The sequence below is a fragment of the Callithrix jacchus genome, chromosome 3 (assembly GCF_049354715.1).
Source record: "Callithrix jacchus isolate 240 chromosome 3, calJac240_pri, whole genome shotgun sequence".
NCBI classification, from domain to species: domain Eukaryota; kingdom Metazoa; phylum Chordata; class Mammalia; order Primates; family Cebidae; genus Callithrix; species Callithrix jacchus.
In genome coordinates, this window is record NC_133504.1 from 110,914,848 (window position 1) to 110,942,678 (window position 27,831).

The 27,831-nt window shown below is 35.1% G+C and overlaps 1 protein-coding gene across 18 annotated transcripts in view; it reads right to left on the minus strand.

Moving 5' to 3' along the window:
- Nucleotides 1–27,831, minus strand: part of PTPN13 (protein tyrosine phosphatase non-receptor type 13) — a 215,805-nt gene that overhangs the window by 143,366 nt on the left and 44,608 nt on the right. Inside the window, exons 2-4 of one of the 18 annotated variants that reach the window (XM_078366887.1) lie at nucleotides 26,138–26,210; nucleotides 25,642–25,724; nucleotides 25,414–25,541 (exon numbers count right to left, since the gene is read on the minus strand). The exons of 14 other annotated variants lie outside the window; for them this stretch is intronic. In XM_078366887.1, the coding sequence (XP_078223013.1) occupies nucleotides 25,414–25,429 (16 nt within the window). In that variant the 5' untranslated portion in view covers nucleotides 25,430–25,541; nucleotides 25,642–25,724; nucleotides 26,138–26,210. Of the gene's footprint in view, nucleotides 1–25,413; nucleotides 25,545–25,641; nucleotides 25,725–26,137; nucleotides 26,211–27,831 lie in introns of all 18 variants that reach the window. 3 more of the 18 variants (XM_078366886.1, XM_035294553.3, XM_078366888.1) reach the window with 3 other exon arrangements.

Genomic DNA, 27,831 nt, shown 5'->3' on the forward strand with positions numbered 1-27,831 from the left:
ATCATGCTGCATTTCAATAGAAGAAAAGGTTGACTGACTGGTGCCTCCGGTTTTACCTTCCTATAGGTGACAGGTTGGGCCTTGGGGAAACTCTCCAGAAGGTACTATTTTTACTTAAAACAAGATCAAACCAGAAACCTTTTCACATGTGAGTCCTAAAACTGTAAACTGGAACCCTTTCATATGTGATTCCTGAAACTGTAAACCAAAACCCTTTCACATGTGAGTCCTAAAACTACAAACCTGAGATTCTGTGTAACATCTAAAGTATAAGCCTATATAAAGGCAGAACCTTCTTTTGTTAGATGAGCTGGGTTTTCAACAAATTACTGCCTGGTCTCCGGGCTGAATAAACTCCTCCCTCCTTTATTCGGTGTTCCTCCTCCCTCCTTTATTCGGTGTTCCAGAGATCCGTTTCCTGTGGCCACTCCTGCTACAATAGCCCATTTATAGATCCCAAGGTAAAATTCTTAAACTATAGTGTTCAGAAATGGATAGAAATCAATTCTTTTGAAAATTCATCATATTAGGCCTTCACAAGGTCTCTAACTACAATGAAATGTCTTGAGTCAAAGTATATATTTTGCTTGAATTCAGATTTTATCTTATTTACATTTGTTCATTATTTCACTAGCATTTCAGGCAGCTTGTTTTGTACTACACAATGTGATCAATGGGGTTTCTTAACTTTTGTTTTAACGCTTGGCTGTATAGATGCCTAAGAGCTCATACCTAAGAGTATTAACAAAAATACATTTCCTAGACACCAGTAGGCCTCCACCTAAAAGTAAAGTTTTACATTAGGCTCCACATGACAGACTGATTAGAAGAAACTTTATTTTGTCCCTCATATCAAAAGGAAGTTAATACAGGTTTTAAGAAAACTGCTAGGTGAACTTGGTTATACACTCAAGATAATAGCTACAGAAAAATCACAAAAGACTGAAATTCCTTTATTCAATCTGAATAGGTTATACTGATATCACTCTGTCACATAATAAGACATTGACAGAAGTCATGGAAAAGTTTATCCTACAGTATCTATACTTTCCTGAAAACAATCAGAACTGACTTTTTCTTCTAATCAGAATGAAACCATTCTTTCTGATTTTTTTTACCTCTACCTATTATCAACATGATCAGAATATGACTTATGATTAAAAAGTAAAACTATTAAAAGTCATTCCTCCTTGGAAGGTTAAAAATCTGCATTTTTATGACTGAGACATGTCTTTAATAATGGTGTCAAAGAAGAAAAATGTTTGAATGCACCTTTTAGTCAGTCAGCACATCTTAGGTTGCACTGAAGTGGTGTTATAGACCCATGGTCCTCAAAGCCTTAACCAGTCATACATCCGACTTCTGAAACTTGGCCCACAATTGCTATGGCTAAATACATTTCAATGAATCATCATCACAGCTCATAATCCTAGGTATATGTTGTTGCATTTTATAGTCACTATACAAGTTTTCCATTAAAAGCCGTCTCTTAATTTTTTCATACATAGACAACACACACTCTAGCTAGAAAAGAACTCAGATAAGGGAAAGAACAATCTTTCCCTTACCAAAATATCCTATTCAAAACTGTGAGATTTCACATCACAGATATTGTAAAACAATCTAAAATAAATTTCTGTCAAATTATCAACTAAGGGGAACGAACACTAGGAGACCAATTAGGAAGACAATGCAGTAATAATCTGGTGTGAGATGATGACAGCCTATAACCACAGTGTTAGCAACAGAGGTTGTAAGAACCTGCAGGAAACGGAAGATATTTTAGAGATAGTGACAACAGAATTTCCTGACAGATTGGACTTAGAGTGACACAAGAAGAGGACTCTGGATGACATCAAAGTTTTGATCTGACTAATTGAAAGGACAAAGTGCCATCAACTGAGATTGCCTAAAATAGTGCAGGCTGCTGAGGTGGGCGTTAGGAGGTGGTGGCAGGAATTAGAACTTTGGGACCCATTACATTTAAGACATCTGTTTTATCTTCAAATGGGGATGTCAAGTAGGCAACTGGGTCCGAAATGTGGGATAAAGATCAGAACTGCATATATATTTTTGGAGTCGCTAGCCTACTAGATGGTATTTAAAGCCTTGTGATTTAATGAGGTCACCAAACAACAACAAAAAAGAGTTAAGATAAAAAAGAAATAAAGACCAAGGATTGAGCCCTGGGTTATTCCAACATGAAGACTGCTCCCTCTCAGTCTTTTTTTCCAGGTTCTCCCTCTTCTCTTGGGCACTGATGCAAGTATAGTACTTTAACATCCCTCTAACACTTCTTTCACTCATCACTGCCAATCTCCACCCCACTATGTTAATTCATTCTACTTACTAGACTTTCTGTCCCATTCTCTAGTACCTAAGTCCTGAATCTAAGTTAGGAAACTGAGATTCTGTCATGGCTGATTCCTGATTGTCTTTCTTTTGGAGGCACAATTATGATTTGGGGTGTAACTGTTACCATTTAAAATTTGTAAATGATTGCAGATTACAGCTAACACAGAGGTCTGAATTCCACCTAGAAGCCTAAATGTTATGCCGTGTCCTGTCCTTCTGGTATCCACCTAGACCAGAAAAGGGCTTATTGCATTCCTCCTCTTCATTCCTGGCTACAGACTGACCCTCTCTCCTCCTCAGCATGGTAGCACCAATCGGAAACTGCTGAAGGTGAAAGCAGTTCATAATTCTTTATCACTCTGAAATGAAGAGATTTATTCACTTACCAGCACAACAAAGGTCAGTAAACTATTACTCTGTTAAGAACTATATATATTACTCTTTTTTTATTGTCATATTTTGTTTTTAATTGATACATAATCATACTTATTTATAGGGTACAGTGTAATGTTCTGGTACATGTATACAATTTGTAATGATTATATATTTCAACTTTTAAACAACATGTTTTTGTTTGCTTCTATTGAACATCTAAAGTATATCATTATATTAAGCATTATATATATTAACATCTTTTTCCAAACATTACAGGTCATTTGCTAATAGAGTCTAAAGTATTACTGGTGAGATAATATGTACATAAATAAATACAAGATAGAAAGTATTAGTATCTAAGAAAAAAAGGTAATACAAAAAAGAGTTTGGAGGACAGCAAAGTTATTCAACTACAATAAAGAATTAATTTCCTTTTTTATATGTGGCTCTTTAAGACAGGTAAGACTTGACCATGGCTAAGGTAAGGATTCTAAACACAAGAAATGGCCAAAGCAAAGGTATGTGGGTCAGGAAACTACCAAGTTTGTACAAGAAACAACAAGAATTTTGGGCAGAGAAATGATGAAGAGTAGTGAGAAACAGAATTACCAAGGAGGCTCACACTTTTGCTTGTTAAAAAAAATATACACAGGCTGGGTGTAGTGGTTCATGCCTGTAATTCCAACACTTTGGGAGGCTGAGGCGGGCAGATCACCTGAGGTCAGGAGCTTGAGACTAGCCTGGCCAACATAGAGAAACCCCATCTCTACTAAAAAAGAAAAACAAAACCAAAATTAGCTGGGCATGGTGGCAGGCACCTGTAATTTCAGCTACTTGAGAGGCTGAGGCAGGAGAATCACTTGAATCCAAGAGGCAGAGGTTGCAGTGAGCCAAGATCAGGCCACTGCACTCCAGCCTAGGCCATAGAGCAAGACTCTGTCTCAAAAAACAAAACAAAGAACCGCACATACACATAGAAATGAGAAATTACAAAAATATTTTCAAATATGTTTTAAGTGGCTTGTAATAAAGTTAAAGCAACTGTGACAACAAATTACATTGCTGCCAAATTCCCTAAACACACACACAACATTTAAGTATGGATTCTTGAAAAAACATAGTCAAACCACAGAAAATATTTGTAAATAATTTTAAAGGGTTATGCAAACCTGCAAGTGAGGGGAATTAATTTAGAGTTGTGGCTAGAATCAGTCTTTAATTCACTCATCCTGTCTAACTAAAAGGGAGAAATTTAAAGCCAATGTATTTAAAATCCCTTAAAAAATGCTAACAAAAGAGTATTTAAAAATGAGATTCTAGAAGCTTGTATGTCCATGTACTGTGTTTTAATTGTATGCTGACTGCATTCAAGAATGCTATCTTTATGAAAAAGTAAATCTGAAATGAATTGATCCAGTAGTCAAATGGTTCTATTTATAGATTTTTATCAACATTACACAGAAAAATTGCTTAAACAGAATTTCAAGCAGCTAGAGGCAAGGTTAAGGATAAGCAGAAATTTGATTTGCAAAGAAACATCTTAGAGCTTCTTTTCAATGTTCTTTTAAACTGAGATCATTTTATGTTCATCCTTTTTTCCCCCCTGAGGATTCTTGCCATTTCCTTTAGATTGTCCCCTTAATTTATTTTTCATCTTTCACTTATAGTATTAAAAATTAGGGAAATAATCTTAGCTAGGCAACAAACATGGTAAGGAAACACTAATCAAAAGTATCAGAAAATCATTTGGAGACTTAGAACAACAGTGACATCATTTTGATATGAAAAATCCCTTTGCTCATTCAAGCACAAGAAGTTGTAGTCTTTCTATTTTATATGTTCTATTAGGGTGTCTGGCAAAAATGTATGCAGAGCCCACTGTTCTAAACTCTGAAAGATTTGATGAAGTCCCTCTGTAATATGGAATTCTCTCAAAAATTCAGTTCATATGTTCATTACAATATATCAAATATCTGGTATAACAAAGCACAAACATAAAATGAATGGTTTAGAATAGTTCCCCTACATTTTAGCATTTTCTTGATAGTAAGATTTATGATACATTATTTAAGGTCCACTGGAAATTGTAACACATGCTAGAAGTTGATTACAAAATAAAGCTGTATAAATTCCTCAAAAATTTTGTTATTACTAAAAAAAAAAAAAAAACAAACAAAAAAATCTTTTGTTTCTCTAATACCATACAGGATAGAATAGCAACCCCTTATTAAAAAAAATTGTGTAAATGATTGAAATCAATATCTACAATAATGTAAACTGATAATTATATTTTTTTAAAGACATTTTACATGTAAGTTTTCTTGGTATAACTAATCATACAACATCATTTAATAAACTCCTATGAGCGTTTGGTTCTCAAGAATTTATATTCTGGTAGTAGTTGGTCCTAGACCTTGCTAATCATCCAAATCCCTAAACTCACCTAGAAGATTCGGAAAGATGCATATATAGGAGTTAAAAAGGAATTATTTAGGCAGATAGGGTAAGGAAGTCCTCGGTAAGGTTTCCTTTAATGAAAAGCAGCACCAAAATCATCTCCTTTTCTAACAAAGAGTAGCCTGTAAAATTGAGCTATAAACAGACAAGCAAGGTGGAAGCTTGCATGAGTGAATACTGGCAGCTGTACCAACAGGAAAAGTTTTCCTGGGACTAGGCATATTCAAAATGGCGGCTCCATCTTCTCTTCTCTTTGCCAGCCACCTGTACAGCAAGGAGCAGACAACATGGTGCCAGCCATATGGAAAGCCCATTTGCATAATAAGATTAGGGTGAGGTGGCCAGCCTTCTCCATGCACTATGTAAACATCACACCTGGTCCTGCCAATCTGTGGGCCCTATATAAATCAGATGCCACCTCCTCTAGCCTGCCTATAAAATTTGGTGCACTCCCATTCCAGGCTGGAATTCCCATTCAGGAGTTTCTTTCTCTTCTCTCTCTCTAGAAAAAAAGAAAATGTTTTTGTAATCCTGTTTTCACATATTTCTTCTAGAATAAAAGTGGTTTAAAAATACAAGTCGTAATTTCCCTAAATATCAGGTACAATGCCATTATAATTATCTAAGTGAAATATTTGCAAAAAATGAATTTGTTTCCCATTTTAAATCTATACCACAGGTCCACAACCTTTTTAAGCTTCCTTCTAGAGAGAGCGGGAGAGAGAGAAGAGAGAAAGAGAGTAGTTCTCCTTCCTCTTTCTTTTGCCTATTAAACCTCTGCTCCAAAACTCATTCCTTGTGTGTGTCCATGTCCTTAATCTTCTTGGCACAAGGCTACGAACCTTGGATATTTACTCCAGACAACAATGCCAGTTCAATATCAGAGAAACTGTTGGCTTCATTTCATTCTTTTTATAGTAGCTGACTTCAGTAATTTAGTATGTAGTCTCATTTTATTGAGAGACTGTATAGTGTAAGCCAGAATCCCTGGGTTCAAATCCCAAGTTTGATATTTATGGTTTATATAGTGATCTTCAGTAAGTTATTTAGCCCCTCTGTGCCTAAATTTCTTTATTTACAAAAATCATTGTCACATCATAGGTAAGGCTATAGTTAGGATTAATGAAAAACAAAAAACAGAGACTTAAGGCGGTTCCTGGCATACAGCAGTAAGTCCCATATAAAAGTGGTGGCCACTATTGTTTAAAACTTTTTCTCAAAGATACCAGATGTAGATTACACATCTAAGAAAAGTCACCACTCAAATTTGTCCTCAGTCACCTACTTAGCACTTCCCTCCCACAGAAGACAAACAGTACATTATCCATGACAAGCACTGTGGTTTCAGAATAGACATAATTCTCAAATTCTATTCTAGATCTTTGGAAATTTATTTTGGCATCTTTTACTTAGAAATAATGTTAGAAATACAAATTATTTTAAGTACAAAATATCCTAAAATATCAATTTGTTCTTTAATTAAAATTCCTTGGGGAATATCCTTTTTATAAGTGGTCTTTTAAAAGTTTATTATTTACTACATGGCATTCCTAGTTAGTATAGATCCTCAATTTAGACAATTGCTTTCAGATTTAAGGATCAAACCAATTAGTACTTATTGAGTAATTACATTTGTCAAATTGGTGCTTTACTATACATAGTCATTATTTTAGGTAAAACATGACTTATTAAGCGAAGACTTTCTTCAAACACACATAATCAGGACAGTACCAGCATACAGTTTTAGAAATTTTTATTTGTAATACAAGTTGCAGTATTCTAATAACATGAAATCATGCAAACTTGTTACTCCAAATTGATCTGTTTTAAGAATAGGAGATCAAAGATATTTTTATTTCTTAATGATGACATTAGCCACACAAACACACACATTTTCTTTTGAAAATGACTAAACACATGCAAGCTGCTTGGCCAAACCACAACCGCTGGAATCTTGGTATGGCTTCTGATCAATTAGGCTTCTAGTAATTGCGTTTGTTATGTACTTGCAAGACTCTTGAGGTTCCAGAACTATGCTACTTGGCAACAAAACAGTAATGAAACAAGTGATATATAGACAACCTATATTAGTAAAGCCAAATTGGTTATTATTAAAAGTAACAAGGCTTAAGTGATTGGACAATGTGGACAGAGGGAAGCAGGTCTCTTACTGTCTTCTTCAGCAAGCCTGCTTGGCCACCCGATTCAAGCAGAATGAAAGAAGTTTTAGTAGTTCCTTTAATTCCTCCCTCCTTTCTTATCATATGCTGAGGAACCTGCTCACTTTATTCCTTTGATTTACTATGTTCTTCCTCTTTGATTTGCCTTTCACTTTCACCTTTTCCAACAATCTGCTTTATGCTTTCCATCAATAAAAACTGTATCTCCCCAAATTATAAGCCAAAATACTAAAAAAAGTTTTTGTAACCCTGTTTTCACATATTTCTTCTAAAATAAAGGTGGTTTAAGGATACAAATTATAATTTCCCTAAAGATCAGGTAAAATGCCATTATAATTATCTAACTGAAATATTTGCAAAAAACAAAAAGAAGAATTTGTTTCCCATTTAAAATCTATACCACAGGTCCATAACCTTTTTAAGTTGCCCTTCTGCCCTGCTTGAAAATAACTTACTAATTTAGACTTTGCTGATCACATGCAAAAAAAAAAATATTTTGGAGTTCCACTCTCAAGAAAAGCAAAGTTTTCTTTCAACTTTCAAATACCAGAAACTCTAAAATATTCACCCAGAGAATACTTTTGATCTTTATTTTCTAATCTCTTTTAGTTATATTTTCAAGTATGATTTAAAGTAAGAGTCAGCTTGTCTAATTTGAATACTGAAACAAACTTATTTATAATGTCTGACTTTGGGAGTTTAAGGTAATTAAGAAATGACAGAGGCTTTCTGTTTCCTGATCCACTGAGGACTTTGGTGTGAATTCTGGAGACAGAGCACAGGAATCTAAACAGTATTTTTAAAAACCTTCCTGGAGATTCCCATATGTGTACCAACCTACCCTACACACAAATAAAAACCACTGCTCTCATTAGGGAGATTAAAATGGTATCATAGCTTAATTAAGTTGCTTCTTGACCTTGTACTTGCTCCAATTCTATGTCAATTAACTGGTATTAAGTACATAATGAGATAAGGTATGTATGACTTTATATCCTTTCCTGATGCTTTTTTTGTTTTATTTTGCATCTTACAAAACTGTAAATAAGGCACTTTACAGGAGATACAGTAAGCCAAAAAATGTTACAGGTAACTAATTTATTCAAATTATAATAACGTCATTTTATTAGAAAGGCAGAATAACTATCAGTAATTTCAGGCTACAAAAGAGACTTAAATAGCTCCTCTCTATTTATAATATGGAAGCAGAGTAAAGAGCACCAAATTGAGACTGTCACCGACATTTAGAAATAAATTGCCTTATCCACTCATGGGTTTCAGAACATGCTGCCCCAGATTATGGCACCTTGGTATTTGAGAAAACCACAGAAGCAGGAAGGTCACTCTCTGACCTTCTCCCACCCTTTTCGTTGGAAATAGGTCAAAAGACCTTCATTCAAGAGGTGCCATTTGTATAGCTGGAGGAAAGAAACATCCTCATCTCTGAAGACACAGGGACACAAAGAAGAATCTGAACAAAAAAGCCTTGCTAAGTTTCCTCCAGTTTATTACATTAGATCATACTTCGTTATCCAATTATACTCTCAACTCCACCCACTTCTCTATCAAACAGTGCAAAACCCCCCACAGGTTTACTGTTCCTTTAAATTTTTAATTCCAAAGGCTCTTGTGTTACGTAAAACTTATGTACCATAAATTTGTATGCTTTTCTTTTGTTCGTCCATCTTTTATTATAGGTACCTGAGCCATGAACCTAGCAATGGGTAAGAAAAAGACATTTCTTTTCTCCTACACAACTTAATTAAACATTAACTTCATTTGGCTTTTCCTATCTTATTCCCAAAGTAAAGCAAACTACAAATGAACTTCCTAAGCATTTTGTTTCTTCTGTAACATTTTGTATATATTTATGTATTCTTAAGAGTCAGGGTCTCACTCTGTCACCCAGGCTGGAGAGCAGTGGTGCGTGTGACTGTAGCTGGCTGCAGCCTCAAACTCTTGGGCTCAAGAGATCCTCTTCCTTCTGCTTCCAAGTAGCTGTGGTAAGTGCCTGTAATCCAGCACTTCCTATAAATCCAATAAATATCCATAGTATATGAGGTGAGCACCTTTAATCTCTCACCCTGTCTGATATACAAACGCATCATTAGGCACACAACCAGTACCTCAAGAAGTTCAAGGAATTAATATCAGTTTTTATTTCCCTGAAGAGTATCCAAACTTTGAGAGGAAAATTTTTCTATGTATGTGTAATATTTTAGCTGCAGACTTCTAAAAGACAGTTTGCTTCAAAGTGGTTTCTTTTTAAAAATATAACAATCATATCTTATTTGACCATCCTGTTAAAGCAGCTATAAAAATGTTAACTCTGAATGGCAAATTCTATTTAAAAACTTAATCTTATTGTTAGCGTAACAATATTGTCAAAGCAATTTTGGAATGATGTGCTAAGCCTCTTAAAGTGCTAGCATTTCTGTTGCTACCTAGCAATTTCATTATAGCTTCTGTAGATTTTACAGCTGCCACATTACATTGTGCCAGATAAACTACAATGGAGATAATTAGCAGTAAAAAAAAGTTTTATGGTAAACTTGCAAAACAAAAAAACAGTAAAAAAAAAGTTTTATGGTAAACTTGCAAAACAAAAAAACAGCAGGTTTTTGCTTTGTTTTGTTTTGCAAGTGCAGACAAAGTTTCAAGTTAAAAGAGATCTTTTTTTCTTCCACCTCTGCCATTTGCATAAATCTTGGGGGTGGGGGTGTAAGAAGAGCAGATACAAAATTTAAATAATGAGCTCAGTGATTTCATTTTACTTTCAAGGGACTGAAATTTATACAATGACAGAAACATCGATAATATTAAAGGTGACTGGCATTTACTTCATTTTTGGGGAACTGGAAGAAAAGGTCAATGAAAAATAGCTTTTTAGTTTCCAGAGGAAAAAATATATATCTCTCCAGAGAGAAACTGGCATTGTCTTGTGATGACATGGTTCCATGTAAATATGATCTGTAGGTATTCATGAAAAATATTTTTATGATCACTAATGCCATTCTCTGCTGCTACTGATCATATCCCCCTCACTCTTCTCTGCCCTGTCACTTACATTGTAAAGACATTTTCCTTCTCAAAAAGAAAAGAAGGAAGAAAGATTATTTGAATGGTAAACTATTCAAGTTTTCAAAAATAGTATACACTTCCTATAAAAATGTTAACTATGACTGATATACATCATGCCAAGAAAGTAAAATTTTAACTTGTTACTAAATGATACAAGGTATAAAGATCTCTTTTAATTTCTATATTGGAGAAAAAATATTGATAAATACTTACAAAATGTTTTCTTTAAAAAACGTTAATTACATAATCTGAATAAGTCTAACAGAATGTTTAGTAAAAGAAGTCAAACGCCAAAGAGTTCACATTGTATGATTCCGTTTTCGTGATGTTCAAAACCAGGCAAACATTATCTGTGTGATATGTCACAGTAGTGATTACTCTTCGTAAACAAGAATTGACTAGGAGGGAGCATGAGGGAGCCTTCCAGCTGAAAATGCTCTATATCTGAATCTGGATGGTGACTGTATGAGTATGCACATTCATGAAATTCATCAGGCTGTACCATTAAGAATAATGCTGTTTGCAATATATCTTAGACCTCAACAATAAAGTCTCTGTTAAGTATAAAAAATTAAACAATAAATATAGTGAGCAACAATTTATCATCAAGGATAAGACTAGAGAGGATGAACTGTAGTAACTCCTAACTGCATGCCTATTTAAATTTATAAAACTGTCTGTTTAGAACATCTGAGTCAAAATAATTTTAAATTAAAATACAGTGTATTGATTGTGTTAGTGGGAAGGGGATAGTTTGCTACAAGTGTCTCATACACTAACAACCTACATTATTCATATTAAGTATGTTAAACATTAAATATAATTTCATGTTTTATAGTTTATTTCCAGGGAACAAATGGGTAATTTCATACAGTTCAAACGTATTTAACTTGAAGGACTTGTTAATTCTGGACTTATGAATGCAGGGCAAGATGTAGCATGTCAAAGACAACTGATACACTCTTTACAAAATTATGGCTATAGATAATAAGGAATATAATATTAAGGAACTAGTTAGAATTTGACCTTTTAAAGTTGCATAACCTGTACAAATATTTACTCAAAAACTTTTAATCCATAAAAACTTTCTATAGTTCCTATAAAGTCTTTTTTTTTTTTTTTAAAAAAAAAACCTCAGGAATTCAATTTAAAGTTCATGCTTTGTCTCTCTTCTTACGCTTTAATTGTGCTATTTATTCTCCTTTATTTCTAACAGATTAGAAGGTTTACATTTTCCTATTTTGTGATTATTGATAAAAACTTTAAGGATATTTAAACTACGCAAACGCTAAGGCCAATTATGGCTATTATTCTCATAAACCGAATCAACCTTAGACTGCTTTAATTCCTATCACCTACCTCAGTCTTATATACTACTATTTTACTCATAATTTTAAATTTGAGATGATTGCTGTTGATGTTTTATACAGCCATTGATTGTTTAGATTCACCATTAAGTTGATTGATTCTTTTGCTTACTGTTCCTTCTCGATTCTTTTTCTTCCTCTGGGTCATATTTTCATCTTCCTGAAATACATCTTTTATTAATTTTTTTAAATGAGGATTTGTTGTTGGTAAGTACTCACAGTTTTCATATGAAAATTGTTTTGTTTTGACCTTAATCTTGAACTAAAGTTTAGAAAGACATCAAATTCTATCTGTACATTCCAATACAGTGGCCATCAGCCACGTGTGGCTTTGAAGTTTTTTGTTTGTTTGTTTTTGTTTTTTGAGATGTAGTCTTGCTCTGTCACCTAGCCTGGAGTGCAGTGGCATGATCTCAGCTCACTGTAACCTCCAATTCCCAGGTTCAAGCAATTCTCCTGCCTCAGCCTCCTGAGTAGCTGGGAATACAGGCACAAGCCACCATGCCCGGCTAATGTTTGTATTTTTAGTAGAGACAGAGTTTCACCATGTTGACCAGGCTGGTCTTGAACTCCTGACCTCAAGTGATTTATTTGCCTTGGCCTCCCAAAGTGCTGGGATTACAGGTGTGAGTCACCACACCTGGTCGCTTTTAAGAATTTGAAATGTGACCTTTGAAACCAAGGAATTAAAATTTAATTTTAAGATGAATACTTAATCAGATGTTGGAAAATTTTTAAGTATGCTTGTAACAACTTAGGTGTGTAAATTACTTTTTCATCTGTATATTTTATGAAATATGAACATTTTTGATAAAATTTAGAGTCTGAATTGGCATATGCTATGAATTCAAAATAGATTTTGATGACTTAGTACAAAGTGTACAACATCTTATTAACACCTTTTTATATTGATTACCTATAAATATGATATTTTTAATATATTGGGTTAAATAAAATACAGAAATTAATTTCATCTATCTTTTTTCATCCTTCTAATGCAGCTCATAGAGAACATTAAATTATATATGATGTTTATATTTCTTTTAGATAATGTTATTCTAGGTTGTTATAGTGATGTTTTCTCTTTTTTCTTAAAATAATTATGTATCCTCACAGCAGTTTTAAGATTTTATTTCTTAATAAAATTAAGTAGTTATAAAAATGTATTTAATTCTACCAAATTCTGACCTTATTTTTACTGTTCAGTCTTCTCTTAAGGGAACTCTTTTTTCTTTGAAGGTAATTCAGCTTTCTGTTTCTTTCTGATTGCTTTAAAAACCTTTTCCTTGGAGAGAGATCCAAGATGGCCGATTACTAGCAGCTCAGGGTTGTAGCTCCCAGTGAAAGTGCAGAGAACGAGAGGACGCCACACTTTAAGACGAATTTTTGTCACTCATGGACCAGGAGATTCCCAGCGGAGGAGCCCCATGGGTCGCCAGCGCAACTCTTGTGGCTGGCGTGATGGTTTTGCCACCGCCTTGGCACAGCAGTTCTTGGTGCAGAGTAAACAAGCCTGGGTCCCCTTTCAGTTGACGACATTTGGAGCTCTGGGAAGGCAGAGTCACCTATTCAGCTGATTGAAAAAGGGACTCAAGAAGGAAGCCAGACTGGAGATTCCCAGGCAGAAAAGCACCATGAATCTTAATGTCGCTGTTTTAGCTGGTGCAGTGGGTTACTCAGATTCCGGCGCTGGGAATCAACAAGTTGGACTAGTCCACTCAGAGACCTAATTTCAAAGTCAGTAATTACAAAGACGACAGGTGGATAAATTTACAATGATGGGAAGAAAACAGCATAAAAAGGCGGAGAACACCCAAAATCAGAATGCCTCTCCCTTTACAGGGGATCACAGTTCCTCATCACCAAGGGAACAAGGCCTGATGGAGAACGAGTGCTTTCCATTAACAGAATTAGGCTTCAGAAGGTGGATAATAAGAAACTTCTGTGAGTTAAAAGAACATGTTCTAGCCCATTGTAAAGAAACTAAGAACCTTGAAAAAAGGTTTGACGAAATCCTAACAAGAATAGACAATTTAGAGCGGAAAATAAGTGAATTAATGGAACTGAAGAATACAATACGAGAACTCCGCGAAGTATGCACAGGTTTTTTTTTTGTTTGAGATGGAGTTTCGCTCCTGTTACCCAGGCTGGAGTGCAATGGTGCGATCTAGGCTCACCGCAACCTCCGCCTCCTGGGTTCAGGCAATTCTCCTCCCTCAGCCTCCTGAGTAGCTGGGACTACAGGCCACCATGCCCAGCTAATTTTTTGTATTTTTAGTAGATACAGGGTTGACCAGGATGGTCTCTATCTCTTGACCTTGTGATCCACCCGCCTCGGCCTCCCAAAGTGCTGGGATTACAGGTGTGAGCCACTGTGCCCGGCAGCACAGGTTTTTTAACAGTTGAATTGATCAAGCAGAAGAAAGGATATCAGAGGTCGAAGACCAACTCAATGAAATGAAATGAGAAGATAAGATTAGAGAAGAAAGAGTAAAAAGCAATGAGCAAAGTCTCCAAGAAAAATGGGACTATGTGAAAAGACTTAATTTACATTTGATAGGTATACCCGAATGTCATGAAGAGAATGAATCCAAGTTGGAAAATATTCTTCAGGATATTATTCAGGAAAACTTTCCTAACCTCGTAAGGCAGGACAATACTAAACTCCAGGTAATACAGAGAACAACACAAAGATATTCCTCAAGTAGAAAAACCCGAGACACATAATCATTAGATTCACCAGGGTTGAAATAAAGGAGAAAATTCTAAGGGCAGCTAGAGAGAAAGGTCAGGTTACCCATAAAGGGAAGCCTATCAGACTCACAGCAGATCTCTCAGCAGAAACCCTACAAACTAGAATAGAGTGGGGGTCAATATTCAATATCCTCAAAGAAAAGAATTTTCAACCCAGAATCTCATATCCAGCCAAACTAAGCTTCATAAAATGAAGGAAAAATAAATTTTTTCATGAACAAGCAAGCACTCAGAGATTTCATCACCACCAGGCCTGCTTTACAAGAGCTTCTCAAAGAAGTACTATACACAGAAAGGAACAACCAGTACCAGTCATCCCAAAAACTTACCAAAAGGTAAAGAATATCTCCATAATGAAGAATCTATATCAACTAATGGGCAAAATAGCCAGCTAGCATTAAATGACAATATTAAACTCACAAATATCAATATTAATCCTAAATTTAAATGGATTAAATGCCCTAATCAAAGACACAGACAAGCAAATTGAATAAAAAGTCAAAACCCTGTTGGTACACTGTATCCAGATCCATCTCATAAGCAAGGACACACAAAGACTCAAAACAAAGGGCTGGTGGAAGACTCACCAATCAAATGGAGAGCAAAAAAAAAAAAAAAAAACAGGAGTTGTAACTTTCATCTCTGACAAAATAGATTTTAATGATAACAAAGACTAAAAGAAACAAAGAAGGACATTACATAATGGTAAAAGGATCAATTCAACAACAGGAGTAAATGACCATAAATATATATGTACCCAATATAGAAACACCCAGATACATAAGACAAGTTCTTAATGACTTATAAAGAGACTTGGACTCCTGCACAATAATAGCGGGAGACTTTGACACCACATTGTTAATATTTGATGGATCAACGAGATAGAAAAATAACAGGGACATCTATAATTTGAACTCAGAAATGGGACAAGTAAACTCAGTGAATAATTATAGAATTCTTCACTCCAGGTCCACAGAACATACATTTTTCTCAGTATCACATTACACCTATAATTGGAAGTAAATCACTCTTCAGCATTTGCATAGCATTTCACAGATTTAAATGAAATATTGGTTGGCTGTTTGTTATTTTCTTCCTTTATTCCTTCCTGTCTCTGCTGTTAAGCACAATTATTGGCATAAAAGAGGTTTTTAATACCTATTTTTGGATTGCATTCCAGCCTGGGCAATAGAGCAAGACTCCTGTTCTCTCTCCCTCTTTCTCTTTCTTTCTTTCTTTCTTTCTTTCAAAGAAAGAAAGAAAGAAAGAAAACCTTCTCCTTGTTTACGGTTTCCTATACTTCCAATCCCATTAATCTATGTGTTGAATTTTGTGACTTAAGCTTCTAGATTTTGAAGATTCACATATTTTATCAGCTCTCAAAAATTATCAACTATTATATCTTCATTAATTGTTCTGTTTCCTATCCTATTGGTTTTCCTTCTGGAACTCAGTGGTATGTTGGACCCTCTCATTCAATGCTTCATAAACCTGAACTCTCTCATATTTTTAGTATTAGGGTGATCTCTTCAGCACTATCATCTAGTTTACTACTTTTCTCTTTGAAAATAAGAGAAGTATTTAAAAATTACCAGGAAGGAGACAGAGCCAGATGGCCAAATAGAACCCTGAGCAATAATCTCCTGTCAGGAACACTAAATTGAACAATCCATGCAAGACAGCACCTTCATAAGAATAAAAAAATCAGGTGAGTAATAAAAATTCCTATGCTCAAACCAGGTACTTTTATCAAGGAAAGAGGCATTGAAGAGTATAGGAGAGACAGTGATGCACGGACTACACCAATCCCAGGCAGTGCAGTGAGTAGTCAGAGTCTATATGCTTGGAGGAGACAGTGAAGTTAGTGTGGGACTTTGCAATAAAGCTCAGTGTTGCTCTGTCACAGCAGAACACAACACAGGTAGGAATTCTGTCAATGACTATGGAGTGAGCATTCAGACCACCAGTGGGCTAGAGGGAAATCCTCAACTCCAGCAAAATGAACCCTGTTTCAGGCCAGTGGGGGTTCACCACCAGCTGACTAAAGTGGACTGGATCACAGAATAAAGTTGAGTGGCAGTCAGGCCACAAGGACTGCAGTCCTCAGGCAAATCCTGGTGCTGTACTGGTCTCATAGGCAGTGGACTTGGAATGCAACCCAGTGTGAAACCAACGGTGGCAGCTGAGGGAGTGCCTGTATCACCCCTCCCCAACTCCAGGCAGTGCAGCTCGTGGGGAAGACACTTTCCATGTGGAGGATGGAGTGGGAAGAGCAGAGAGGACTTTGTCTCACAACTTGGGTACCAGTTTAGCAGATTCCTGAAGCCCCCAATTCCAAGTCTTTGCTCCCAGATGGTGTTTCTAGACCCATTCTGGGCCAGAAGAAAATGCACTGTCCTGATGGAACAAACTCAATTCCTGCATGACTCACCACCTGCTGACTAAAGTAGTCATGGGCCTTGAATAAACACTAGCAGTAGAGGCCATTTGCCTTGGGTGAACCCCAGTACTGACTGTGCTTATCTATAAGCCTTCAGATGAGACTCTGCAGTGTCAGCTGTGGTGGTCACAGGAATGTCTGTGTCACCTCTCCCTCAAGTCCAGGCAGCATAGTACAGAGAGAGGTTCCTTCTGAATGGGGAAGAGAGAAAAGAGAGCAAGTGACTTTGTCTGGTAACCAAGGGAATTTCCCTTATCCAAATTCACCAAGGCAGTGTATGTAGGGGTCTGTGAGAGTTGCAGTGCTCCTGGGCTTAGGGCGCCCCCTAGTGCTAAAACGGCTGCAGTAATTGCAGGGTTAGATCACAACACCCAATCCCCTTTGAATTCATGGAAGGCCTTATCAAGAAAGTTGAGTACAAACAAGACTAGACTGCAAAGATTGGAATAAATACCTAACTCTTCAATGCCCAGACATCAATAAACATGCGCAAGTATCAGGGACACACATGGAAAAATGACTTCACCAAATGGACTAAATAAGGCACTAGTGACCAATCTTGGAGTGATGAAGATATACCATTTAGACAGAAAATTCAAAATAGCCATCTGAAGGAAACTCAATGATCATCAAGAAAACAAGAGAAGTAATTCAGGATTCTATCAGAGGAATTTAACAAAGAGATTAAAATTTTTAAAAATCAAGCAGAAATTCTGGAACTGAAAAATTCAAACAAACTGCATCAGAGAATCTCAACAGTAGAACTAATCAAGCAGAAGAAAGAATTGATAAGCTCAACAACAGGCTATATGGAAATACACAGTCAGGGGTAAAAATAAGAAAGAATAAAAAGGAATAAAACATGGCTACAAGATCTGGAAAATAACCTCAAAAGGGCAAATCTAATAATTATTGGCTTTAAAAAGAATGTAAAGAGAGAGAGAGTGCAATAGAAAGTTTAATAACAGAGAACTTTTCAAACCTACAGTATGAATATCCAAGTACAAAAAGATGAAAGAACACCAAGAAGATTTGACCCAAATAAAACGATCTCAAGGCATATAATAATCAAACTCAAAGGTGAAGGATAAAGAAAGGCTCCTAAAAGCAGCAAGAGAAAAGATGAAAATAACATATAAAGGAGCTCTGATATGTCTGGCAGAATTTATACTGGACACTTCATAGGCCAGTAGGGAATGAATGACACATTCAAAATGCTGAAGAAAAAAACTGTTTCAACCTAGGATATTATATCCAGCAAAATTATCCTTCAAACATGAAGGAGAAATAAAGAATTTCCCAAACAAAAGCTGATGGATTTTGTAGCACCAGATATGTCTTACCAAAAATGCTAAAGATAGGTCTTCAATCTGAAAGAATATTTATAAGCAACAAGAAATCAACTGACAGAATAAAATTCACTGGTGATAAGTACACAAAAAATACAGAATACTCTAACACTGTCATTGCTGTGTATAAATCATGCACATTTTAGTAGACAAGAATAACCTGTCAAAAATAATAACTACAACACTTTTTAAGAGAAAACTGTAGCAAACCAAAACCAAAATTAGTAAAAGAAATAAAGATCAGAGCAAAAATAATAAAAATTGAGACAAAAAAATTGGATTTTTTTTTTCACTTTTTAACAGATGGTGCATTACCACATTGCCCAGGCTAAAATACAGTGGCTATTCACAGGTGTGATCACAGTGTACTGAAACCTCAAACTCCTAGTCTCAGCTGATCCAATTCTCTTGCCTCAGCATCCTGTGTAGCTTGGACTACAGGTGTGTGTCACTGCATCTAGATAATTAGCTTTTTGAAAAGATAAACAAAATCGACAAACTTTTAGCCAGACTAAGAAAAAAAGAGACAAAATCCAAATAAAACAAAGTGGGGATGAAAAAGGGGATATTACAACTGATACCAAGGAAATTCAAAGGATCATTAGAGGCTACGAGGAGCAACTATATCCCAATAAATTGGAAAACCTAGAAGAAATGGATCAATACCTAGAAACATATACCAGACCAAGACTGAACCATGAAAAAAATCCAAATAACAATAGACCAATAACAAGTAATGAGATAAGAGAAGTAATAAAAAGTCTCCCATCAAAGAAAAGTCCAGGACCCGATGGCTTCACTACTAAATTCTACTAAACATTTAAAAAAGTAATAACAATACTATTCAAATGATTCCAAAAAATCAAGGAGGTGGGAATACTTCCAGACTCATTCCCTGAAGCCAGTATTACCTTGATATAAAAACCAGACAAACACACACACACACACAAATAAAACCTACAGGCCAATATTACTGATAAATAGAAATGCAAAAATCCTCAACAAAATGCTAACAATATACAACACAGTAAAAAGACATTCATCATGTTCAAGTGGGATTCATCTTGGGGATGGAAGGATAGTTCAACATAGGCAAATCAATAAATGGAAGATATCTTATCAACAGAATAAAAGACAAACATAAGATCATTTCAATACATGCTGTAAAAACATTCAACAAAATTTTAATGATAAAAACTGAAAAAGAAGAAGTCAAATTATTCTTATTTGCAAATGATATGATCCTGTATTTAGAAAAACCTAAACACTCTACCAGAAAATTATTGGAACTGATAAACAAATTCAGTAAAGTTAAAGAACACAAAAATCAACATAAAAAATCAGTAGCATTTCTATATCAATAGCAAACAATTTGACAAAGAAATTAAGAAAGTAATTCCATTTACAAGTGCCACAGATAAAATAAAATACCTAGGAATAAACTTAACCAAAGAAGTAGAAGATCTCTACAATTAAAACTATAAAACAGGCTGGTGCAATGGCTTATGCCTATAATTCCAGCACTTTCAGAGGCTGAGGCGGGCAGATAGTCTGGGCTTAGGAATTTGAGACGAGCCTGGGCAACATGGTAAAATCCCTTCTCTACAAACAAATACAAAAAGTAGCCAAGCATGGTGCATGTCTGTAGTCCCATCTCCTCAGGAGGTTGAGGTGGGAGGATCACTTGAGCCTATGAGACAGAGGCTACAGTGAGCCATGATCATGCCACTGCACTCCAACCTGGGTGACAGAGTGAGACCATGCTTCAAAATTAAAAAACAAAAACACAACCCTATAAAACAGTGATAAAGGCCAGGCACAGTGGCTCATGCCTATAATTCCAGCACTTTGGGAGGCCCAGGCAGGCAGATCACCTAAGATCAGGAGTTTGAGACCAGCCTGGCCAACATGGCAAAAACCTGTCTTTACTAAAAATAAGAACATTAGCTGGGTGTTACGGTGGGCACCTGTAATCCCAGCTACTTGAGAGGCTGAGGCAGGGAGAATGACTTATACCCAAGAGGCAGAGGCTGCATTGAACATTCTCTTTAATAAATAATGCTGGGAAAACTGAATATCCATATACCAAAGAATGAAGATAGAACCCAATCTCTTGCCATATACAAAAATCAAATCAAAATAGATTAAAAACTTAACTCTAAGACCTGAAACTATGAAGCTAATAGAAAAAAAAAATGGGAAAAAACCTAGGACATTTGTTTGCACAAAGATTTCTTGAGTAAGACTCAGAAGCACAGGCAACAAAACCATTTTTGTTCACAGCAAAATTGAACAAATAGGATCACATCCAGCTGAAAAGCTTCTGCATAGAAAAGGAAACAACACAAGGGCAACCCACAGAATGGGAATAATGTTTGTAAACTATTCATCTGATAAGGGATTAATAACCAGAACATATAAGGAACACAAACAATATAAGAGTAAAAAAAAAAGCATCCCAATTAAAAAGTGATCAAATGATGTGAATGGACATTTCTTAAAGGAAGACATACAAATGGCCAACAGGTATATAAAAAATGCTGACAATCACTAATCATCAGAGAAATTTAAAACTACAATGAGATATAACCTCACTCCAGTTAAAATGACTTGTATTAAAAAGAAAGGCAATAATAAATGTTGGTAAGGATGAGGAGAATGGGGAACCCTTGCATATTGTTGGTGGGAATGTAAATTACTACAGCCACTGTGGAGAACAGTATGGAGGTTCCTCAAAAAACTAAAAATGGAACTATCATATTTAAGACATCTCTGCTTAACTCAGGGACACAATTACTGTCTCTTTTAGAACTTCAATTTTTGGTTTATGGATATCCAGTTGTTATAGCACCATTCACTGAAAAGAGCATCCCTTCTTTCTTGAAAATCAATTGACCATATAGGTGCGGATTTATTTCTGGATTCTATTATGTTAAACTCATCTAGTTGTTTATTTTGATTACTGTAGCTTTATAATAAATTTTGAAATCAGGTAGTAAAAGTCCTCAAACACTGTTCTTTTTCAAAGTTATTTTGGGTACTCTAAGTTCACTGAATTTCCATATGAATTTTACAATCCACTTGTCAATTTCTACAAAAACATATAGCCTGTTGGAATTGCACTGAATCTAGAGATCAATTTAGAGAAAACTGACATCCAAACAATACTGAGTCTTTTGATACAGGAACACAGCATAGCTCTCTATCTATTTAGGTGTTAATTTCTCTCGGCATTGTGTTTTTGTTACACAGGCCTTCATATCTTTTGTCAGCTTTATTCCTAATTTTTTCATATTTCTAAATTTTATATTTCATATTTTACATTTTTTTTTACCATTTCTAAATGGTAAAACAGTTGTTTTTTGCATGTTGATCTTGTATCTTTCAACTCATTAAACATTTATGAGTTTGAGTTTTGGATTCTATCAAATTTTCTATAGAGACCAATGTCATATTCAAATACATAAAGTTTTACTGTTTTTCTAATCTGGATGCCTTTTATTTGTCTTGTTTTATTTGCACTAGTTAGAACTTAGAATATAATGTTCAATATAAGTAATGAGAGCAGATATCCTTGACCTATTCTTAATCTTAGGGGACTAGCCAATGTTTTACCAGTAAATATGACGTGTAGATACCGTCTATTAGGTTGAGGTAGTTCCTTTCCATTCCTAGACCAGAGCTTTTTTTTTTTTTTTTGAGACAGGGTCTTACTCTGTTGCCCAGGTTGGAGTGCAGTGGTACTATCTTGGTTCACAGCAACCTCCTGGGCTCAAGCCATCTTCTCAAATGGCTGGTACTACAGGTGTATCCCACCACACCTGACTAAGTTTTGTATTTTTTTTTGTAGAGACATGGTTTCACCATGTTTTGCCAGTTGGTCATGAACTCCTTGGCTCGAGCAATCTCTCCTGACTCAGGCTCCCAAAATGCTGGGATTACAGGTGTGAGTTGCCATTCCTGGCCCCTAGTTGACAGCTTTTTAAGATTGAAATGAATATTGGATATTACCAAATGTTTTTTCTGCATCTATTAAAAAGATAATATAGTTTTCCTTTTTAAACTGCTGCTACTATGGTCAATTATCTTGACTGATTTGTGAATTTTAAACCAATCTTGCATTTCTAGGATCCCTTTGATCATGATGTGCTATCTTTTTTATATATTGTTGTATTCAATTTATTAAAGTTTTCTTAAGAATTTATGCATCTATGTTCATTATATTGATTTGTGGTTTTATTTTCTCTATTTGTCTGATTTTGAAATTATAGTAATGCTGCCCTCATAGAATCAGTTGGGAAGTATATGCTTCTTTTCAATGTTCTATTAGTGTTTGTATGGCATTGCTATTATTTCTTCCTTATATTTTTAGTAGAATTCCCTAGTGAAACAACATGGGCCTGGAATATTCTCTATAAGGTATTTTAAAAATATAAATTCAATCATCTTGGCCAGGTGTGGTGGCTTATGCCTGTAATCCTAACACTTTGCAAGGCTGATGTGTATGGGTCACTTGAGAGCAGGAGTTAAGACGAGCCTGGTCAACATGTCGAAACCCTGTCTCTAATAAAAACACACACACAAAAAAATTTAGCTGAGCATGGTGGCATGCACCTGTAGACCCACCTACTTGGGAGGCTGAGGCAGGAGAATCGCTTGAACCTGGGAGGCAGAGGTTACAGTAAGCCAAGATCACGTCACTGCACTTTAGCTTGGGGGGCAAAGTGAGACTCTGTCTCCAAAAAGAAAAAAAAAATCAATCATCTTAATAGATACAGGACAATTCAGGTTGTCCATTTTTTTTCTTTGTGAGGTTTGGTGGTTTGTGTCTTTTAAAAAGGTGTCCATTTCATGTAAGTTGTTGCCTTTGTTCATAATTTTCCCTTATTATTATTTTAATAACTGTAGAATCTGAAATCATGTCACCTGATACTGGTTTTTAAGCCTCCTGTATTTATAGGAGTGTTATCAGTTTTTAAACATCATTGTTATGTACAAATGAAGTGTTTTAATAGCTCTAAATAGGTATAAGTTCACAATGACTTGCTTTAAAATAGTTACATTATTTCTGCTCTTCCAATATTAACTCTTTTAAGTCATTTAAACTGGGCATTGTTTCCTTAACTCTAAAATTATTAGACTGAACAGATTAAAATCTTTTCAGTTCTAAGAGTTGAATTCCATAAATAAAAAAATACATATGTGGTTCTGAGTTTATGTACGTATTTCTTATACATACTTTTTCCTTTTAGTAGCAAGAGAATTTTCCTGAAAGTATTTATGCAATAAAAGTAATTATATAAAAAACAGAACATAATATTCACTAAATTTTGCAGATATTATTTAATAGATTATTTATTCACTAATAAGATTTTTTAAAGTTATCTATAAATTCTAATTTGAAAGCACTTTTTTAGTAGTAAAGAGAAGTTTGATATTTGTCTTAGCTTTCTATAGTAATTTGTCATTTTTACTTATAAGACTTTATAAAAATGAAACATAGCCAAATAATTACATATGCTCTGTTCTCTGCAACTTTATCCAAATTTGTTTTCTAAAGAATATAAGAAATACAACATGGTCTTTCAATTTTCATAGGACACTTGCTGGTATCTCTTGGAACTTTTTAATGTAGACAATGACCCTGGCTTGTTTTTAATATTTCTCTTTATTAAATGCTTTATTCTATTATCTTTTTAACTGCTTATTGAAATTACTCATTTCATTAATTATTCTTTTATTTATAAAACAGGGAACCAGAAGCAACTACTTATAAAGGGATTTATATCCTTGCCTAAGTGAGGGAAATTGAGTCTCTTCCTTTGACAAATCAGTCTAACACCCTAAAACCTCAAGATTCAAGAGAGCTGTCTTCTGCAGAGAGCAACAGTTCCATAACTGGAAAAAAAAATACTGTTTTGGACAATTACTATTGTTGTAAGCTAAGTTTTCCAAGGTAGCAATAACCTCACTTCTAAAGATTATTAAGAAAGAGCAGGAGAATAGCTTTTCTTTTTTTATTATGTAGGAACACTGAGCTCCTACAGGAATTCATCCATGATATAAAAGCTAGAACCTTAAAATGTATATATGTTTTTCTGACATAAGCTAGGATTCTTAATCAGTTAAAAAGATGAAGTGGGTAAGGCATGGTGGCTCATGCTTATAATCCCAGCACTTTGGGAGGCTGAGGCGGGTGGATCCACTGAGGTCAGAGTTTGAGACCAGCCTGGCCAACATGGTGAAAACCCAACTCTACTAAAAATACAAAAAACAAGTAGCTGGGTGTGGTGGCACCTGCCTGTAATCCCAGCTATTTGGGGCAGTGCGTGGGGGTTGGGGGGGAGGAAGATGAACTGAAAGGCATGCAAGTGGGAAATCATAATACTGGAAGATTCTTAGTAAAATTTCCCCAGAACTTTTATTTCAAGGACTACAATTAACTTCCTAATTAAAGAACAGCAACTCTTCAGCTAGGTAAAAATAAAATCTAGCTATCTACTATTCACAAAAATACCTAAATTATAGCACAGAGGATGTGAAAATGAAGGAGGAAAGCTATACTAGAGATACAAAAGGTAGGTAAGTGGCAACAAAAATAAAGTAAAGGTGGCAATATTAAGAGCAGGTAACAGTATTTACTGTAATGACTTGTAGAAAGGGAAAAAACTTACTTTATATTAATAAATATCTTGTCCATTTATATTAGTCATTAGCCATCACATGTATCATACAAAATTTTATGAAAATATGTAACTACAGAAGAAGACATACAAAAACATAATCAGAGTGGCAAGTTTTAACTATCCCTAGGAATTTGACAGATGAAGTATATAACTAATAAAGCTAAAAAGAATTTTTTAAGCACCAACATTAACAAGCTTAAGCTACAGTCTAGGAATAAAAAATCCAATTCTTTTCTAATGACTACAGAATATTTACAAAGATAGATCATGAATATTATCTCATGATTTCTCGGGGTAATCATACAGATTGCATGTTTTAGTAACCACAAAGCACCAAAACTGAGAAACTTAAACCAAAAGGAGACCCACCTTGCATCATCACCATCACCTACATGTTTAGAATTGCAGAATTATTAGAAGTCTTACATTTTCCCTCCTCTGAAGAGAAATTCATTTGAAGATAATGTCTTTCAACAAGGCCATGCTTAGATATCATTCTGCTGTGAATAATAACCATAGAAATTTTGCTTTTAAAAATGGAAAGCCTTAAATTGCTGGGAGGCTCAAAAAGATGAAGAAATCAATAATGTTCTTGACCTTTGTTCAATAATACCCCAGTAGAAATGCTTATTTCCAGCCTCCTCTTATAGAAATGTCAACAGCATGCTTGCCCTCATATACTGAAAAAGAAACAGGAGCAATGTACAAGTTCTAGATGATAACGGAGAAAAGCCACTGACAAGAAAGCATTTTTAAAAATTATATTTTAAGTTCTGGGATACATGTACAGATCATGCAGGATTGTTACACAGGTATACACATGCCAAGGTGGTTTGCTGCATCCATCCCCTCTGTCGTCTACATTAGGTATTGCTCCTAATGTTATCCCTCCCCAATCCCTCCACACCCTGCTATCCCTCCGCTAGCCCCTCCACCTCTCAACAGGCCCCAGTGTGTGATGTTCCCCTCCCTGTGTCTATGTGCTCTCATTATTCAACACCCATTTGTGAGTGAGAACATGTGGTGTTTGGTTTTCTGTTCGACAAGAAAGCATTTTAAAAAAACAAACTTCGTGGAGACTATTATACTTTACCTGCTTTTTTCTCCCCTACTCCCAGTGTTATGCATAAGGAGTCTACTAAAGAACTAAGACTACCACCGTTCATCTATAAAATAAGAAAACTAGTTAATTATTTTATTTCAATTCATTACAAGATTCAGGAGAAGAACTTACGACAAAAAGATATTGTGTGACCAAATATACCAAAAGATACTGTGTTATCAAATACAAAGAATGAAAAATCATACATTTCTGATAAATCAGATAAGCATTTGTTTCCTCCAAATAAACAGAAATTTCCAATTGGTAATCATAACAATTGGTAATCTTCAAACTGACCAAAAAAATTCAATTTTTCTGTATTACTAATAATACTCTATGAACTAGACTGGAGGCCTTATGCTAACTAGCTCCTATTGGATAGTATTTAAGATACAACTACCTCACAATTAATTTTATAATACATCTGGTCACATAATTATACTGTGTGAATATGTTATGCAATAATTGCTTCTCAATGGCAAGACCTTTATATTCATTTGATCTCTATTAAACATTATGAAATGTGAAATAAAGAAAAACCCTTAGATACTTACAGTATGCAAGATGCTTTATATTCTCTGAGTCATGGCCTGGGCAGTAATCCTGCCATTAGTATAATAAGAAGAAGTATTCTCTCTCCCTCCTCTGAACATCTGTAGTACTTATTGTCTATGTCACTCATTTGGCACACTGTTTTGAAGTGGTAAATCTGCACTTGCATCTTTTATCTGAATAAATCCCTTTCGGGCAACAGTGACATCTACTTACTTGGATCTTCCATACAATACCTCCCAAGTAGAAGGTATTTCTTAAATATTAATTGACAATTATTAATTGACTGAATAATGCCATGAACATGTCTTTCCTTCATTAAAACCTTTGGAGCATAGCTACATTCTGTATACTCTGGAGTGCCTAAACTTTTCATTCTAAAAATTTTCTGCAAGCAATAATGTTCATTTAAAACAGCCAGATTTTTGGTTAAGTGATATTAGATAAAATGAAAAATTTTCTTTGAATTAATACTAACTCTAATTAAAGATCATCAAACATAAAGGTTATAGCACTAACATTGTTTTTTTGCAATCCTGTCTTTGACTTTAAAAAACAACAACAAAAACAATGAAGCTTTACTACCTGTCCTCAAGGCTCTTCCTCTATTTCTAGACCTTCCTGTACGCAATCAGTAGTTATCCTGCATCTTTCCAAAAGGTTCTCATGGCTTCTGGTCTTTAGCAACTCTAACCTATAAATGGTTCTCAAACTTTAGTATGCATCAGAATGTCCTTGAGGGCTTGTTAAAACACAAATTGCTTGGCTACACCCCCAGAGTTTCTTATTCAGTATGTCTCTAATGCCTGTTTTACTGTTACATATCTAACAAGTTTTCAAATGATGCTAATGTTGCTGGTATCACACTTTCAGAACTATCACTACCCTCAATCCTTACTTATTTCTGCCAGGTTTTTTTGTGTCTGATTTGAGCATTCAAATTAATTTTAGAGATTCATTCTTTAGATGAAGCTTGCTTTTTTCACCTACTATTCTAAATAAGTTTTGGTCATGTGCTGTGAATGACAAACACCATCTTCATGTGCAACTTCTGACATAATATGAAATACTTTTGGACAATCAAAGGATGATTCTAACTTTTCTAACTCCAAAATGCCACACAACCATTTGGA